The sequence below is a fragment of the Alosa alosa genome, chromosome 16 (genome assembly GCF_017589495.1).
Source record: "Alosa alosa isolate M-15738 ecotype Scorff River chromosome 16, AALO_Geno_1.1, whole genome shotgun sequence".
Lineage (NCBI taxonomy): Eukaryota > Metazoa > Chordata > Actinopteri > Clupeiformes > Clupeidae > Alosa > Alosa alosa.
In genome coordinates this window covers 2554170-2571407 of record NC_063204.1, presented here as the reverse complement: position 1 = coordinate 2571407, position 17238 = coordinate 2554170, and the positions used below count along the sequence as shown (strand labels likewise).

Here is a 17238-nt window from a genome sequence, read left to right as displayed (position 1 = left end):
ATCTACTACTATACCTTCTCTCTCATACACTACTAAACTCTCTCACATAGACTACTAAACTCCTCTGATACACTATTATACTCTCTCCCATACACTACTAAACTCTCTTGCATACACTACTATACTCTCTTTGCATACACTAGTATACTCTCGCATACACTACTATGCTCTCTCACATACACTACTATATTCTCTCACATACACTACCAAACTCTCTCACATACACTACTATATTCTCTCACATACACTACTATAGTCTCTCACATACACTACTATAGTCTCTCACATATACGACTATTCTCTCTCACATACACTACTATAGTCTCTCACATACACTACTATAGTCTCTCACATGTACTACTAAACTCTCTCACATATACGACTATTCTCTCTCACATACACTACTATACTCTTTACTCTCTCACATACACTACTATACTCCTTCACATACACTACTATACTCTCTCACATACACGACTATACCCTCTCATACATACATGTAAAATGATTATAATAGTGAGTGTGCATGAGTATAGTGGTGTATGTGCAAGGTTATGATAGTGTGTGTAAGACCAAGTCTGAATTAAGGCCTAGACGGCCCCACACCACACACACACACACACACACACACACACACACACACAGCAGCCAACTCATTACTACAAACACACTATTCAGTTTAGCTGGAAGAGTGTTACACAGGTTGTCTAAATCTGTCTAAATCTAGATGTGTCAGTGCTAATGCAGGCCAGTCACATATGCCTATGACCAGTGACTGCAGCAAGATACTGTAGGTTTGATAGAAGCTGTTTATTCAGGACTAAAGAACGTAGAGAGCTGGTTAAAATGATGTTAAAACGTGTTACATGCTGCCACTGTAGTCACTCGCACGCACGCACACTCACACACACATATGAGGGGCCGTCTAGGCCTTAATTCATACTTGGTTGATTTTTTCCTCCACCACTAGGTCTACACGAACATTGTTGACAGTGTAGGTCCTGCCCCTTCCTTGATTTTAATTGGCTAGCTAGAGAGAAGTGACATTGACAAACCAATCAGGAACTGAGAAATCAAACTCCTTCCGTTTCATGCAAACTCCCTTCCGTTTCATGCAAACTCTCTCACACACACCACTATACTCTCTCACATATACTACTATACTCTTTCGCATACACCACTATACTCTCTCACATTCACTACTATACTCTCTTGCATTCACTACTATACCTTCTCGCATACACTACTAAACTCTCTCACATAGACTACTAAACTCTCTCGCATACACTATTATACTCTCTCGCATACACTACTAAACTCTCTTGCATACACTAGTATACTCTCTTGCATACACTACTATACTCTCTCTCACATACACTACTATATTCTCTCACATACACTACCAAACTCTCTCACATACACTACTATACTCTCTCACATACACTACTATAGTCTCTCACATATACGACTATTCTCTCTCACATACACTACTATACTCTATCACATACACTACTATACTCTTTACTCTCTCACATACACTACTATACTCTCTCACATTCACTACTATACTCCTTCACATACACTACTATACTCTCTCACATACACTAATTATACCCTCTCATACATACATGTAAAATGACTATAATAGTGAGTGTGCATGAGTATAGTGGTGTATGTGCAAGGTTATGATAGTGTGTGTAAGACCAAGTATGAATTAAGGCCTAGACGGCCCCTCATATACACACACACACACACACACACACACACACACACACACACACACAGCAGCCAACTCATTACTACAAACACACTATTCAGTTTAGCTGGAAGAGTGTTACACAGGTTGTCTAAATCTGTCTAAATCTAGATGTGTCAGTGCTAATGCAGGCCAGTCACATATGCCTATGACCAGTGACTGCAGCAAGATACTGTAGGTTTGATAGAAGCTGTTTATTCAGGACTAGAGAACGTAGAGAGCTGGTTAAAATGATGTTAAAACGTGTTACATGCTGCCACTGTAGTCACTCGCACGCACGCACGCACGCACACTCACTCACACACACACACGCACACATGCACACTCACACACTCACGCACGCACGCACACTCACACACACACACGCACGCACGCACGCGACGCGACGCGCACACAATACACACACGCACGCGACGACGCGACGCGACGCGCACGCACGCACGCACGCACACTCACACACACACACACACACGCACGCACACACACTCACACACACACACGCATGCACGCACACATGCACACTCACACACACGCATGCACGCACGCTCACACACGCACGCACGCTCACACACGCACGCACGCACGCACGTTACATGCTGCCACTCTAGTCAGCTGTTGCAAATGACTCTGCTGCCCCTTGCAGGCGAAGCATTCACTGTGCCACCTGGAGAGCATCTTTTGCACTGAGACCACAGACTTAGACTGTTGCCATCCAGGCACCACATCAGGTAAAATGCAAGATCACCAAAGATGTACAATGTAACGTGAACATTTCTCCTCACTGGTTTATGTTAGCGTGACTATTAGGAAAGAGGGGTTCAAAGGGGTTTGTAACGGGTATGGATCAAACATCAACAGTCTGAACGCATACGGTCACACCATACTGCCAACACATAACAATGATAATGGCCTAAATGCTGTGTGCAGGAGTGAATGCTGTGTGCAGGAGTGAATGCTGTGTGCAGGAGTGAATGGATGGCAGATGGCTTAATCTGGACTCATGACCCATGACCTCCAGGCTGCTTATTTAGAAGCAGTTTTTTTTATTACCAGTCTCTGAATTGTGTGTTTTGCATTAATGCTTATTTCATTACTGCCTTTCTGTGAGTATGTGTTTGCAAAAGGTGTGTGTGTGAGAGAGAGAGTGTGTGAGAGTGTATGTGTGTGTGTGACTGTGTGTGAGAGAGAGTGTGTGTTCATATATTTTCACTGGCTTGTCCGTGCCTGTATGTTGTGTGTGCATGTGATTAAATTCATTTGGATGTGTATGTGTGTGTGAGAGAGATTTCATGCATTTGTGTGTGCTTGTGTTCGTCTGTGTGTGTGTTTGTGTGTGTGTGTGTGTGTGTGTGTGTGTGTGTGTGTGTGTGTGTGTTTTCATGGATGTCCTCTTGTACGCAGATGGAGCTGAACTAAGCCTATCGTCGAGTTGCCTGACGGAGGCTTTGTACAGGTGGGTGAAAGGGATTTTTCCAACCAGCTGTTGGACAGAGGTCATGACCTTTCTCCCTCCACATCTGCACCTGTTGTGGCTGCCATTGTTTGCTCATCCCTCTCTCATCTGTGTAATTTGGAGAGCTGGTCCTCCCTGCCAACTCTCCGCTAGATCCACGGCGGTCGTTTGGTCATTATCTAACGTGATTACCGGAATGACATGGCTTTTCTGGCCGTTGGCGCTAACATGCAACCTCATGAAATGACTCTGGGTCCGCTGCCAAGCTAATCTCTGCACTTTGATTGGGCGAATAACTTGCACGGAGCCGTCTCATTGGACAGAGAGGCCTCAGCAGGACCTTGAGACTATTCAGCCCCACGAGGCCAGACGTGGCGTGGAATAGCAGGGCCAGCGATGCTGAATTACGATGGTTTAATCCTCAGCATAAACTCAGTGATGCTAAGAGCATTAGCGCAGGGTCTGGCTTTTCATTTAGCCCTGATCCTCTGTAGAGAGCCATGATCTGGCCGTGCTGAGTGTACACAGACCAGGACAGAGAGCCATGATCTGGCCGTGCTGAACGTACACAGACCAGGACAAACAAGCAAACAACTCTTTGTCTTTACGTGTGCCCACTTAGGGGCAGCCAAGATGACCAGCTCAGTGTGCCCACTTAGGGGCAGCCAAGATGACCAGCTCAGTGTGCCCACTTAGGGGCAGCCAAAATGACCAGCTCAGTGTGCCCACTTAGGGGCAGCCAAGATGACCAGCTCAGTGTGCCCACTTAGGGGCAGCCAAGATGACCAGCTCAGTGTGCCCACTTAGGGGCAGCCAAAATGACCAGCTCAGTGTGCCCACTTAGGGGCAGCCAAGATGACCAGCTCAGTGTGCCCACTTAGGGGCAGTCAAGATGACCAGCTCAGTGTGCCCACTTAGGAGCAGCCAAGATGACCAGCTCAGTTTCTTTACGTGTGCCCACTTAGGAGCAGCCAAGATGACCAGCTCAGTGAAATCAAAGTGGAGATGGACCGCGCATCCACCAGTGTGAGTATAAATGAGAAGCTGAGATCTTCTGCCATCTGCTACCTTCACCAAAAAGTCCATATCTATTACTATTTAGCAAATATCAAGTACCATATATTATCAAATATTAAATACCATAAAAACTTCATTATACACCGTGTCCTAATCATCTGTTGCCATCTGTTACAATCTATTACTATATTAGCAAATATTAAGCACCATAAAAACTCGTTTAAAAGCCAAGTCCCTGTCACATAGATGCAGATGCCTCTTTTACTGTCCTGGTGTGGCTACAGGATTGGGCAGATAGAGGCAATTAGAAGTCTGGTCTGGGTTTTCTGTTTGTAGAAATGCTCTTAACCTTATCAAAAACACACAAAAGTTAGAGTAGACGTTAGTGCTTACAGTAAAACACACATTTTGCACGGATGAAAAGCAGGCAGTGTTAACTCCTGAGTCCATGAGTTCCTACATCTTCCTGATTAATTGTTCCTAGTTAATGGCCTGACCCATATAAATGCCTGTCCCAAGTAAAAGCAGGTTTAGTTCGGCAATTGAAGCAAATAAAAGCAAATAAAAGGCAAAATATAAAAAATAAAAGCTATTAATCAAGTTTTTGTGGCATACACATTCAGAGAGAGTATAATGTATTCTTATTGGTATTCACCCAAAAGGTCTATTTCACAAAAACAAATTGGACTTGTTAAAACTTTAACAAGTGACACATATTTTATAAACCATAAACCAGGGATCTGGAGCAGACATGCGAGGGTACCTGCGTGCCTTCGGCTGGGGCTGGGCGGGGCTGGCCCTCGCGGCCCAGCTGGGCCTGGTGCTGGTGTCGGTCGGACAGGACGCGCTGCTGGGCCTGTGGACCAGCGATGCCAAGGAGGTCCAGGGTCTCGAGGGCTGGACGGAGCTGAGGGACTCACGCCTCTCTCTGTACGCAGTGCTGGGGCTGCTGCAAGGTGAGAGATACCAGACGTGTGTGTGTGTGTGTGTGTGTGTGTGTGTGTGTGTGTGTGTGTGTGTGTGTGTGTGTGTAGGTGGATGTGTGTGTGTGCGTGTGTGTGTGTGTGTAGGTGGATGTGTGTGTGTGTGTGTGGGGGGCTTCTGAGGGGTGTCTAAGACAAGAGTTTTCTCTTTTTTTAAAGTCTATTTTTGGGTCTTTTTACCTTTTTCAGCTAGGATAGTGAAGAGACTGACACTTGTGGTGTCATGAAAGGGGGGTTGGACACTTGTGGTGTCATGAAAGGGGGGCTGGACACTTGTGGTGTCATGAAAGGGGGCTGGACACTTGTGGTGTCATGAAAGGGGGCGTGGCGGAAGCTAATGTGAAAAATCTGTTTTCCTCTCTCTTCTCCTCCTGCCCCCTCTCTCTCTCCCTCTTTTTGTGTGTGTGTGTGTGTGTGTGTGTGTGTTGTAGCCATACTTGTGTGTGGGGCTGCCCATTTCCTGACCCAGGGTTCTCTAAGGGCCGCAGGTGGACTCCATAGTGGGCTCCTGTCTGACGTGCTGCACCTCCCCCTCCACTTCTTCCGGAACACTCCGCCCCAGAGCGTGCTGCAGTCCTTCACACGGGTCAGTCTCACTAACACTCCGCCCCAGAGCGTGCTGCAGTCCTTCACACGGGTCAGTCTCACTAACACTCCGCCCCAGAGCGTGCTGCAGTCCTTCACACGGGTCAGTCTCACTAACACTCCGCCCCAGAGCGTGCTGCAGTCCTTCACACGGGTCAGTCTCACTAACACTCTGCCCCAGAGCGTGCTGCAGTCCTTCACACGGGTGAGAGCCAGTCTCACTATCTGGGCTAGTCTTACGCAAGCCCACCTAATGATGTATACATATACATATTATTTTACATCTGCTCTGGGCTTTGAGCTGAGTTGTGGTGACTTAAAGTGGTGAAAGTGGTAAAGCTAACACAATGATGTTGATCTTCTGTGTCTGTCAGTGAAAACAGTGTCTTCCAAATGTAAATGGACTTTTTGTCACATCCATAACGCCAGTGAAATGCCTTGGCATTTGTATGATGTGAATGGTAACATTCATTTTTTGTGCATTTTTTCTCATGTACATTCTTCAGCCAAAAATAGCAAATGCTCAAATTTCATGTAATCATTCACATCATGCCATACCATCACATTTTATTGGCGTTATGGATGTTACAAAAAACGTAATTTTCCATGGAATTGCCCCGTTACTTACTCCTACTGAAGCCCGTGTGTCTCTTCCCCCTCTCGTCCAGGACATGTATGTGATTGAGCATCAGGTCCCTGAGCGCCTGCACGTCTGGGCGCACTCCCAGCTGGAGATGTGTGCCGTTGTTTTTCTCATCTCGGTCATAACACCCGTTTTCATCCTGGCAGCTGGTCCTCTTCTCATACTCCTAGTGTGGGTCCAGGTAAGGGAGGTGTGTGTGTGTGTGTGTGTGTGTGTGTGTGTGTGTGTGCCTGTGTGTGGGTCCAGGTAAGGCAGGTGTGTGTGTGGGGGGTCCAGGTAAGGCCGTGTGTGTGTGTGTGTGTGTGTGTGGGTCCAGGTAAGGCAGGTGTGTGTGCGTGTGTGTGTGTGGGGTCCAGGTAAGGCCGGTGTGTGTGTGTGTGTGTGGGTCCAGGTAAGGCAGGTGTGTGTGCGTGTGTGTGGGGGTCCAGGTAAGGCCGATTGTGTGTGTGTGTGTGTGGGTCCAGGTAAGGCAGGTGTGTGTGCGTGTGTGTGTGTGGGTCCAGGTAAGGCAGGTGTGTGTGTGTGTGTGTCTGGGGGTCCAGGTAAGGCAGGTATGTGTGTGTGTGTGTGTGTGTGTGTGTGTGTGTGTGTGTGGGTCCAGGTAAGGCATATCTGTCTTGGTGGGGGTCTGCTGGGCTTAAGGGAAGTGCCACAGTAATTTCACTAAACAATTAGGATACACTGTCACTGTGTTCACTGTCAACTGACTTTTCAGTTTATGACTGAGCTGGTTATAAGAAGGCATTTATCTAACTATGGGCCCGTCTCAATGCAATTAAAGTAAAGTAAACAGCGCGTTTGAAACAGGCCCCTTCTGTGGGTTAATATTAGGCCTGCAGTTTATGGCCAGTAGGGGGCGCCAAAAGATTTCATTACGGCAGGCATTTGGAGAAGGGTCTGTCTGGGCATTTGTGGCGTTCTAACCTTACAGAGAGTTCTTATAAAGTCTCTGCTCTACCTCATCTTTTTTGTCTACACGTCTCTCTCCTTTCCTCTTTTAAGTGTCGCTCTTTGTGATTTCTCTTTACACTGTTCTTAGTCTCAGTACACATTTGTTTTGAGGCGCATGAAGTGTTTGGAAATCGCCTCTCATCTCTCCGTGAAAGCTCTATTTCGAGAGATGCCGCGCGATGAGAATGGTGATGCCGTCAACTCTGCAGATTTCAGCTATCAAGATCGGAGTGACCACCACCAGACGCTCCATGACCACTTGGTGTGCCACTTCAACAAAATCATAATGGCCAGGTTAGACTCCAAGCTCAGTTAGCTCATGTCATCCTGTCTTTCATCATTAGCAATGCTTTAGTTCTTAGTTCAAAATAATTTCACATATTGTTTAGAAGGTTATTTTGCCTGCTTTTACCTGGTCAATTTACCCTCAGCTTATCTTTACAGAACGTAGCAGATCTGCAGCTATCTGTTTACTGTTTGCCTTATGTGATTAAATGCGATTAAAGATGTTCACCTGGTATGCAGAAACACCACCTTCATTCACTGTAGTGGATGTAAGATGAATACAAACACAGTTTGCAGTGGGATGTTTTGTGTGTACCATACACATTGTGTTGATTACTGTCTTATGCCATAATAAAACCTCGTTGGTTTTGGTGCAGTTGGGTCTCATTGCGGTTAGACGCCATCCTGTGGGTCCTGGTTTTCCTGGTCACTGTCATCCTGATGGACAGTGCCGACACCGTGGATTCTGGGATTGTGGGCCTGGCGCTCTTGTACACACTGAGGGTGAGTACTACAAGCATTTGTGTCAAGTTTTTTTGTGGAAAGACGTTTAACTAAAGTGTATGTAGGTAGCTAGTGTTAAACAAGACCTGCAGCAATGTTTATTCATGTCACAGGGCCACAGGTATTTGAATCAGATTTTTTGCAGATGCTTATTCATGTTACAGGGCCACAGGTATGATTTAAATGGGATTTTTTGCAGATGCTTATTCATGTTACAGGGCCACACAGGTATGATTTAAATGGGATTTTTTGCAGATGCTTATTCATGTTACAGGGCCACAGGTATGATTTAAATGGGATTTTTTGCAGATGCTTATTCATGTTACAAGGCTACAGGTATGATTTAAATTGGATTTTTTGCAGATGCTTATTCATGTTACAGGGCCACAGGTATGATTTAAATGGGATTTTTTGCAGATGCTTATTCATGTTACAGGGCCACAGGTATGATTTAAAAGGGATTTTTTGCAGATGTCAAGTCAAAGTCAAAGTCAAAGTCAGCTTTATTGTCAATTTCTTCACATGTTCCAGACATACAAAGAGATCGAAATTACGTTTCTCACTATCCCACGGTGAAGACAAGACATATTTTACCAATTTAGGTCCACAGACAAACATAACATTCAAGTAAACAAAAAAGTAAGCAAATAAGTAAATAAGAGGGCACATATAATAATGAAAAAATAAGAGCAGCAAAATGATTTGAAGATTTTTTGCAGATGCTTATTCATGTTACAAGGCCACAGGTATGATTTAAATTGGATTTTTTGCAGATGCGGGGAGTTTTTCACCAGTGTAGAAAGGCATCCGCTGATGTTCATGACTGCATGCTGTCTGTGAGGAAAGTGGCTGAATATTCGAATCTGGAGAAAGAGGTATTTTGGGAATGGTGCACTGGTACATTTGTATACTAATTCAGAAACAATATGAAGGTCCTGCAAAAATGACCATAGACATTGTGTGTCGTAGCCATCCTCTGTATTCATCCTTCAGTTTATTATGTTGGATCAATCATGCTCTTGAGACAGCCATCACACTATTGGTATCAAAAGAGTGGATATTCTATATATTTTGACTCTGATGAAGACGCTGTGAGCGCCGAGACGTTGAGCACATCACCACTCACCAGCACCATTAAAGCCCGGTTCCAGTATTCGTGTGCTCTGGTCCTTCTGTAAGTTCCGTCTTTTGAAGTGGCCCAAGGCCTGCTGTGGACATTATATCTATTGTATCCTCTGTAGAACCCACAACAGAACGAGCATGTTCATGTTCTATTGGTTTGTCTCACTGACCTCAAGGGGAGGAAGAGGAGCCCTATCTGCAGTTCCCATTTACAAGGAAGTTTATTGTCACATGCATATAGTTACTGGAAGTAAGAAATGCAGTGAAATTATGTCTGGTGTCAGCCTATTTGTGCATTTATGGGGGGGGGGGGGGAAGGGGTTTAGTAGATTAAGTGGCAAGGGCTGCATAAGAAAGGTGGGAGAGGATTGGGTTTTGTGACTACATAGGCGTCTTCTTGATTTCAGCGGTAGGAATAATCCATTGTTAGGATAAGAGTCCTTCAGAATTGCTGTGTCAGATTTATGGTCTCGGAGTACCTTTTATCAGACAGAAAATCCTTACCTTCCCACAGGCCCCGTGGGTGCTGCCCTGCAGAGTCCCCCCTGGCTGGCCACAGAGGGGAGAGATCGAGTTCAGAAACGTTGAGACCAAATGTCCAGACGGCCACCTACCAGCGCTCAGGGGACTGTCCTTCCACATACAGAGAGGAGAGAAGGTGCTGTGGACTGCCTCACTTTTGCTTCAGTACCTCAGCGCAATCCAGTAACTGCATGAGTATGGTCTGAGCGCAATCCAGTAACTGCATGAGTATGGTCTGAGCGCAATCCAGTAACTGCATGAGTATGGTCTGAATGATCACGTCCTCTTCCAGAGTCTATTTCCACGGGAGAATAATGTTAAATCTTGGTAGTTTCACAATGAGGGAAAGAGATTACTTATGTTTGTGTACCTCAAAATATAGTATTTATGTTTAGTGATTGTACTGTATGTGTCAATGTATCGAATTAATAGCAACTGGACAATTGAAAGAACTACAAACATACCATATATCATACCAAAACTGTTCTTTCACACTTTTCACCCTCAAATTGTTAATTTGGAAAATATACCACTTCAACATAGCATAATAAACCACTGGAATGGAACAAGTGCAACACACCTTGGCATTCTGTTAAAATTTCGTCCCTAGTATCTGTGAGCTATATGCTAGCATTTCTTCACATAAAGCCAAGCATCATTGTCGTATTTCTTGCTAATTTTCCACAGCCATGTTGTTTAGATGTAGCTGCATACCCACCTGCATGTTGTTTAGATGTACCTGCATTACCTGTATGTTTGCATTCCCACCTGCATGTTGTACAAAAATATAATTTATTTAGTCCATAGACAAACAGGCAGATCCAGGAAGCACAATTTAGAGTCCAAACATGAAATCCGGGGATCTTCAGTAGACAAACAAAACATGTACCATGCCATTAAACTAGGCACCAGGAACCTAACCTTTCTAGGCTCCCTGTCCAAGCAAGGCAACCTTGCAACTTTGGATCTACCTTCCCCTTGCCTCACAAAAAGCAAGGGTTAACTTTAAATGACAACAAACAAACATTTAACTGCCCTGGCTCCCTGGCTCTCCCATGTGTCCTCCAGTCTATTGTGTCTCCCGTGTGAAATGAGCCTTTAAATAGGCTAGGCAATTACCCAATTAGGTCTGGGCTAAACCATTATAGGGAATGTGGGGGTGGTGGTGGTCTGTACCATTAACCCAATCACAGTTAAAATCAACACCTTAATACAGACACATACATACGACATAAACCCATACACAGCCATAAACTTGGAATAGAGTAAAGATGAGTGTTTGACTGCAGTCCATGCAAGTGTGTCACAAGGCAGTTTTACCAAAGGTAGTCGTGGGGGGAAAAAAGAGGACTCCTTTTTCACAATGTGGCTGCATTCCCACCTGCAGGTAGCCGTGCTGAGCAGGGAGAGGGCTGGGATGGAGGCATTGGTGAGCTGCCTGCTTCGGACGCTAGAGGACGTTAGTGGGACGTTGCTGATTGACGGAGTCGACGTGGCCTGTCTGGGCCTGCAGGATCTGCGGCGCCGAATTAATGTCATCCCTCAGGTGAGACGAGACGAGACGCGAGGAGAGGAGGCCGAACGTATGCTTGCAGCTTTCAGGGAGTTGAAGTATAGCTACATTCTACACCTTTTTTATTATGCAGTTTGTGATGGAATAAAGTATCTGCCAAATTATTGAGTACAAAGTGTAATTGTGTGAGAACAGTATATTTGTTTTCATTGAATCAGAAGACAAATGTCTGGTGCAGCCTTGGCCTCTACATACTGGCAGGGGCTCCTCTTTTAGATCTGAGGTCTGAGTACCGGTATGTGTCATTTTGATTAGGGGTGTGAGTTGACATAGCATGTTATTTGATCTCAAATGCACCTTGTAGTCTGTGTCAATGAATCCTTCCTTGTGTAGCGCACGGCAAATGTTTGTGCTTCACACACTTGTAGCACTTCTGAAAACATGCTGACAGGACGTATTCACAGCGGGGTGTGTCGCTGGCGCTATGTGGCGGTGTGTCTTGGCACGGCTCAGAAGTTCGTCCGTAGGGTGTGGCCACAGAAGGTGCAGTGTGTGTGTGTGCAGTTCACATTTCTCATGCAGCCTGCCATGTGGTTGTTTTGTTGTGCTCTGTTCCCCTGCCTAGGCGCCTGTGGTGTTCTCAGGCTCGCTGCGTGCCAACCTGGACCCAGCCAGGATGCTTCCTGACGCCCAGGTATGGTGGGCACTGGATCTGTGCCACCTGAAGGAGACAGTGCAAGTGCTGCCAGGACAGCTGCTGCACCCAATGCAGGATGGCGCTGCCAGTCTCAGGTAAAAGCCCTAAACACAGGTGTCAGGTGAGGCTGGTCACCTGTTTTGTCTGAAGGGGGGGGGGGGGGGGGGGGCAAGCAGGTTAGTTTGTAGATAATGGCCATGGGTGGAAATGAAAGATGAGATGTTGGGATGTCCTTGCCCGTGTTTTGTGTGAACTGGCTTGGTGAAAGTTTTAACCAGGAGCAACGACTTAATTAGCTGGCTCAAAGGGTGGGTGTGTCAGAACATATCGCACAGGCGATATGTCCTCACCGTGAGCACCCACGCCACTGAAATAGAAAGAACAGTAAAAGTGCTCTGGAACATGGGCCTTAGTCAGAGTTCAGTGCACTGCACTCAAGGCCCTGTAAACAAAGCTCACTTTAAGAATGCTTAGTCAGTGATTTAATGATCTAATGCGCAAAGCTCGCTTTAAGAGCGCTTAGTCGATGATTGCCAGACGTCATACTCTACCTGTCCTACAAAGGTGTGTAAAAGGGCCTATCCAGAGCACGTCATGTTTGTCAACCATTTTTTCTGACATTTTATTTCTATTGTTTGGATGATGTAACGGCAAAAAGATGATTGTTTCTCTACATACAATAGCATTGTTCTGTGTGTCTTATACCGCACCATATTGTATGGTCCATAGTATACCATACATTAAACTAAAGTGTGTTATTTTAAACTGAAGGACAAAAGTCATATAATATTGTAAATGCAACAACATAAATGTATAATTCAGTAAATAATGAATGATAATAATATAGTAAATATATAATACTACTACTACTACTACTACTACTACTAATAATAATAATAATAATAACAACAACACTAATAATAAAAATATAGTGAATAATACATAATAATATAATTTCAAAATATCTTTGTGTAAAGCTCTTTGTGTTATACTGTATGCATGAAAATTGTGTTATATAAATACTTACTTACTTACACTATAATTCTGATGTCCACTCTAATGTGTCTGTTGTGTCTAATGAGGGTAATGTGTGTGTTGCGTCAGGGAGGGTAATGTGTGTGTTGTGTCTAATGAGGGTAATGTGTGTGTTGCGTCAGGGAGGGTAATGTGTGTGTTGTGTCCCAGTGAGGGTAATGTGTCTGTTGTGTCTAATGAGGGTAATGTGTGTGTTGTGTCCCAGTGGGGGTAATGTGTGTGTTGTGTCTAATGAGGGTAATGTGTGTGTTGTGTCTAATGAGGGTCATGTGTGTGTGTGTCCCAGTGAGGGTAATGTGTGTGTTGTGTCCCAGTGAGGGTAATGTGTGTGTGTTGTGTCTAATGAGGGTAATGTGTGTGTGTTGTGTCTAATGAGGGTAATGTGTGTGTTGTGTCCCAGTGAGGGTAATGTGTGTGTTGTGTCTAATGAGGGTAATGTGTGTGTTGTGTCCCAGTGAGGGTAATGTGTGTGTTGTGTCTAATGAGGGTAATGTGTGTGTTGTGTCCCAGTAAGGCTAATGTGTGTGTTGTGTCTAATGAGGGTAATGTGTGTGTTGTGTCTAATGAGGGTAATGTGTGTGTTGTGTCCCAGTAAGGCTAATGTGTGTGTTGTGTCTAATGAGGGTAGTGTGTGTGTGTTGTGTCCCAGTGAGGGTAATGTGTGTGTTGTGTCTAATGAGGGTAATGTGTGTGTTGTGTCCCAGTAGGGCTAATGTGTGTGTTGTGTCTAATGAGGGTAGTGTGTGTGTTGTGTCCTAGTCAGGGTGAAAAGAGGCTGCTCTGTGTGGCTAGAGCGCTGCTGAGGGGCTCCAGTGTCCTGCTGGTGGAGGAGCCGCTGGCCTCCGTGGAGCCCGAGGCAGAATGTCTGGTCCAGCAGGTCATCCACACAGAGTTCTCCGAGTGCACTGTCCTGACCTTGACCCAGAATCTGCACACTGTAATGGACGAACACAGGTGAGTGGCTTCGCTCACTGATGCGTGAACATATCAAATTACACATCACACACATAAAATGTAAACGACCCTTTGAAAGATAGTGAGATCATGTACACTGTTTTTCTCTTGCCTCCCTTGGTCATTCAAAAACAAAAACGCAAATAAATAAATGTTGTGGTGTACCTGTCTGTGTATGTGTAAAGTATCTTATAATGATGTATGATAATGACAAATACATGTGGTCGTGTACCTGTCTGTGACTGCAGAGTGTTGGTATTGGACATGGGCCGAGTGGTAGACTTTGACACGGCCTCCAACGTCTTCCAGAGGAACGTAGCCTTGACTCCGAGAGCCCAGACTGATGCACTCAAAGGAACGCAGCCTTGACTCCAAGAGCAGACTGATGCACTCAGAGGAATGCAGCTTTGACTCCGAGAGCCCAGACTGATGCGCTCAGAGTCTCCGGCAGCTGGAAGAGAAGCAAGTGATTCATGTGGACACCACTGTTTGGCTGCTACTACCTCAAACTGAAGCACGAGGTGTGCTCACATTCGCAAAAAAAAAAAAAACAAACATGTGTGGCGCTTTTTTTTTATTTTGCTTTTGTTGTGAACACGTGCCAACACGGATGAATAGTTTGAAATTGGAATGTTTACACAAAAACGTTCAAATCGAAAGGTTAAAAGAAAAAGGTTTGTCTCTGTTCAAAGCATGTTAACACCTCTCAGGTCTGTTGAGGCTGGACTGGAATGTCTTTGTGGCATTCTCCCAGTAGGAAGAGGCCTTGAATGCTCTTAGTTTAGAGTGAAGTACATTCAGCTTTTTGGCAGCTTTCACATTATAACACACAAGAGCACAATCACTGATGAATAAAAATGCCCTTCTCTGCACTGTGGTTTTCTAGTTGGGACACATGTACCTAAATTCATGCCATGACAGTTGAATACTTCTTCATTTGACTTTTGTACGCTCTGACAGGCAGTAACAGTAACATGATGAAAGTCAGGTGCCATGCAGCACTTGTGCCAGTGCAAGTACTAGTCCAGTGGTTCCCAACCTGGAGTCCGCAGATCCCACTAGGGGGCGCCAGAGAGTGCAAGGGGTCCGCACAATGCTGCCTGGGCTGAGGTTATATATATGTATATATATATATATTATATATATATATTATAGAGATTGCAGGGGGTCCGCACAATGTTGCCTGGGCTGAGGTTGTAAGATAACCAAAATTATATTTGCGCACATTAAATGTATAAAATCCCAATAACACACCCAATTGGATAATCAAAGTTCTGTATAATCCAAATTAAAACATATTTTTCCACATTTAAATTCATGTAGCTATTTATTACCTCTGACCTCTGAACTTATAAGTTTGTAATTAATCGCTTTATTCTTTTTGTGTGTGTATGTGGGAAGGAGTTCGGGTAGGGGGCACTCTTAGACACAGCCAAGGGGGCCTTCAAGGAAAAAAGGTTGGGAAACACTGGACTAGACATTTCATTTGAAATCTCAATCTCAAATGCTACAGATCTTTTACATTTTCCAAAGGTTTTCAGTTTTATACAAGCAATATTATGGTAAGTGCTAAATTATTATACACTGTATAAAATTATCTTTAGACTTCAAATGTAATATGTTACAATGTATATACTGTACCATTCATGATTTTGTTTGTTATTTATTACAACTTATTTATAACTGGTCTGAGCATTAAAGCACATTATTCAATTTTCCTGTAAAAAAATCCTTGTGATGTTATTACGTCTGATGCTGCAGAGTTTGAGCTTGTGGAGCCACTAGGCTAACAGGGAAGGAGCAGAAGGGTTTGGGCCCAAGGGGTCAGCCCCTTGCTGCTTGGACCCCGATGATCGACACTTGCAGACATATTCGTACCCTTAGGACAGTGTACACCCTTGTCCCGTTATAAATATTAATACTACAGTATGCATTTAGATAGATAGATAGATAGATACTTTATTGATCCCCAAGGGGAAATTCAATTTAGTATCTGAAACAAACACACATAGCTAAACACAGATACACACAAACACAAGCTCACACATACAGACTGACATGAGGATGGGTTTGGCTTTAGAACACATATCTTTGTATAAAATTTGAAAATTCCATGTATAGATAGATACTAATTTGAGTTTCAACAGTCATTGGCTCCTATTTTCCGACCTGGCGCATGGTGGAAAACGGGTTATTTTCCCAGCGCAAAGCTTATTTGTATTTTGCGCATCTCTTTTGCACCAAGGGGTGTGGCAATTAACGACCTAAGGAGAGGATCTGGCATGTTGTCTAAAAATTGCTATCGTACAACCTAAAAGACATAATGCCACTGACCAAGAGAAACTTGGTCAGAAGTCCATGGTGAGTTGTTTATATGTTTTTTTAAGTGCGCATTATCAACAGTGATATCGGCGGGTGCACAACGCACCATGCTTCTCTCATCCACAAATGCACACCAGACAAAATATTACAAATTACACAATTACAGTGGGTAACAGAATAAAGATATTACGAAATACATCTCACAATGAGTAGTTCTTCCCCATCATGTGTAGGTTGGTAATGATGGAGAGGCAATATGAAGCACAGCTGAAGACGCACTGTCACGAGACTGCAGGAAAAATGTTTTTTATTCAGTCATTCGAACATTATTGGGGTAAGCTTTTTCCAGGCTGTTTTCGATGGTAACCCATTGTCAATCAGTAGTGAAAGTAACTAACTGTGTAGGCCTATAACTGTTGTGTCGTTGACTGACACCACAGTGAAGTTAGTTTCACTTTGCCAATGACTCAATGAGTTCAAATACCATAATAGACAAGTGCAACTGTTCCATACGTTCTTGCAGATTCCTTCAAATGTGCCGCTGACTATGAAAATACTGATGCGCTGTTTAAAGTTGCGCCGCTATCTGTTAAAGGGAATAGGGGCACTGACAGAGTGGAACTGAATCGAACCCTGTGGACACTGACAGAATGAAACTGAATTAAACCCTGTGAGCACTGACAGAATCAAACTGAATTAAACTCTGTGGGCACTGACAGAGGCTCGAATGTGGGGCAGATGCTGCTGCTCGTGCCACCGTATGCTGTGGGTCATGAAGAACCGCAACGAACATACAGTACAAAATGCAAAAACTGCTTATCTAATAAAATCTAACCAAGAGTTATTAATCACATACAAACTGCAAAAACTGCTTATCTAATAAAATGTGTTATTAA

At 44.3% G+C, this 17238-nt stretch overlaps 1 protein-coding gene across 1 annotated transcript in view; it reads left to right on the top strand.

The window, feature by feature from the left end:
- The window catches only part of abcc13 (ATP-binding cassette, sub-family C (CFTR/MRP), member 13), a 32338-nt gene extending 16591 nt beyond the window's left edge, over positions 1 to 15747 (top strand). Inside the window, exons 11-24 of the mRNA XM_048266947.1 lie at positions 2400 to 2484; positions 3158 to 3209; positions 4175 to 4235; positions 4963 to 5182; positions 5641 to 5795; positions 6463 to 6618; positions 7477 to 7682; positions 8051 to 8177; positions 8951 to 9052; positions 9814 to 9957; positions 11209 to 11367; positions 11960 to 12126; positions 13826 to 14020; positions 14269 to 15747. Coding sequence (XP_048122904.1) covers positions 2400 to 2484; positions 3158 to 3209; positions 4175 to 4235; positions 4963 to 5182; positions 5641 to 5795; positions 6463 to 6618; positions 7477 to 7682; positions 8051 to 8177; positions 8951 to 9052; positions 9814 to 9957; positions 11209 to 11367; positions 11960 to 12126; positions 13826 to 14020; positions 14269 to 14389 — 1950 coding nt within the window. The 3' untranslated portion in view covers positions 14390 to 15747. The remainder of the gene's footprint in view (positions 1 to 2399; positions 2485 to 3157; positions 3210 to 4174; positions 4236 to 4962; positions 5183 to 5640; positions 5796 to 6462; positions 6619 to 7476; positions 7683 to 8050; positions 8178 to 8950; positions 9053 to 9813; positions 9958 to 11208; positions 11368 to 11959; positions 12127 to 13825; positions 14021 to 14268) is intronic.
- Positions 15748 to 17238: the final 1491 nt, after the last annotated feature.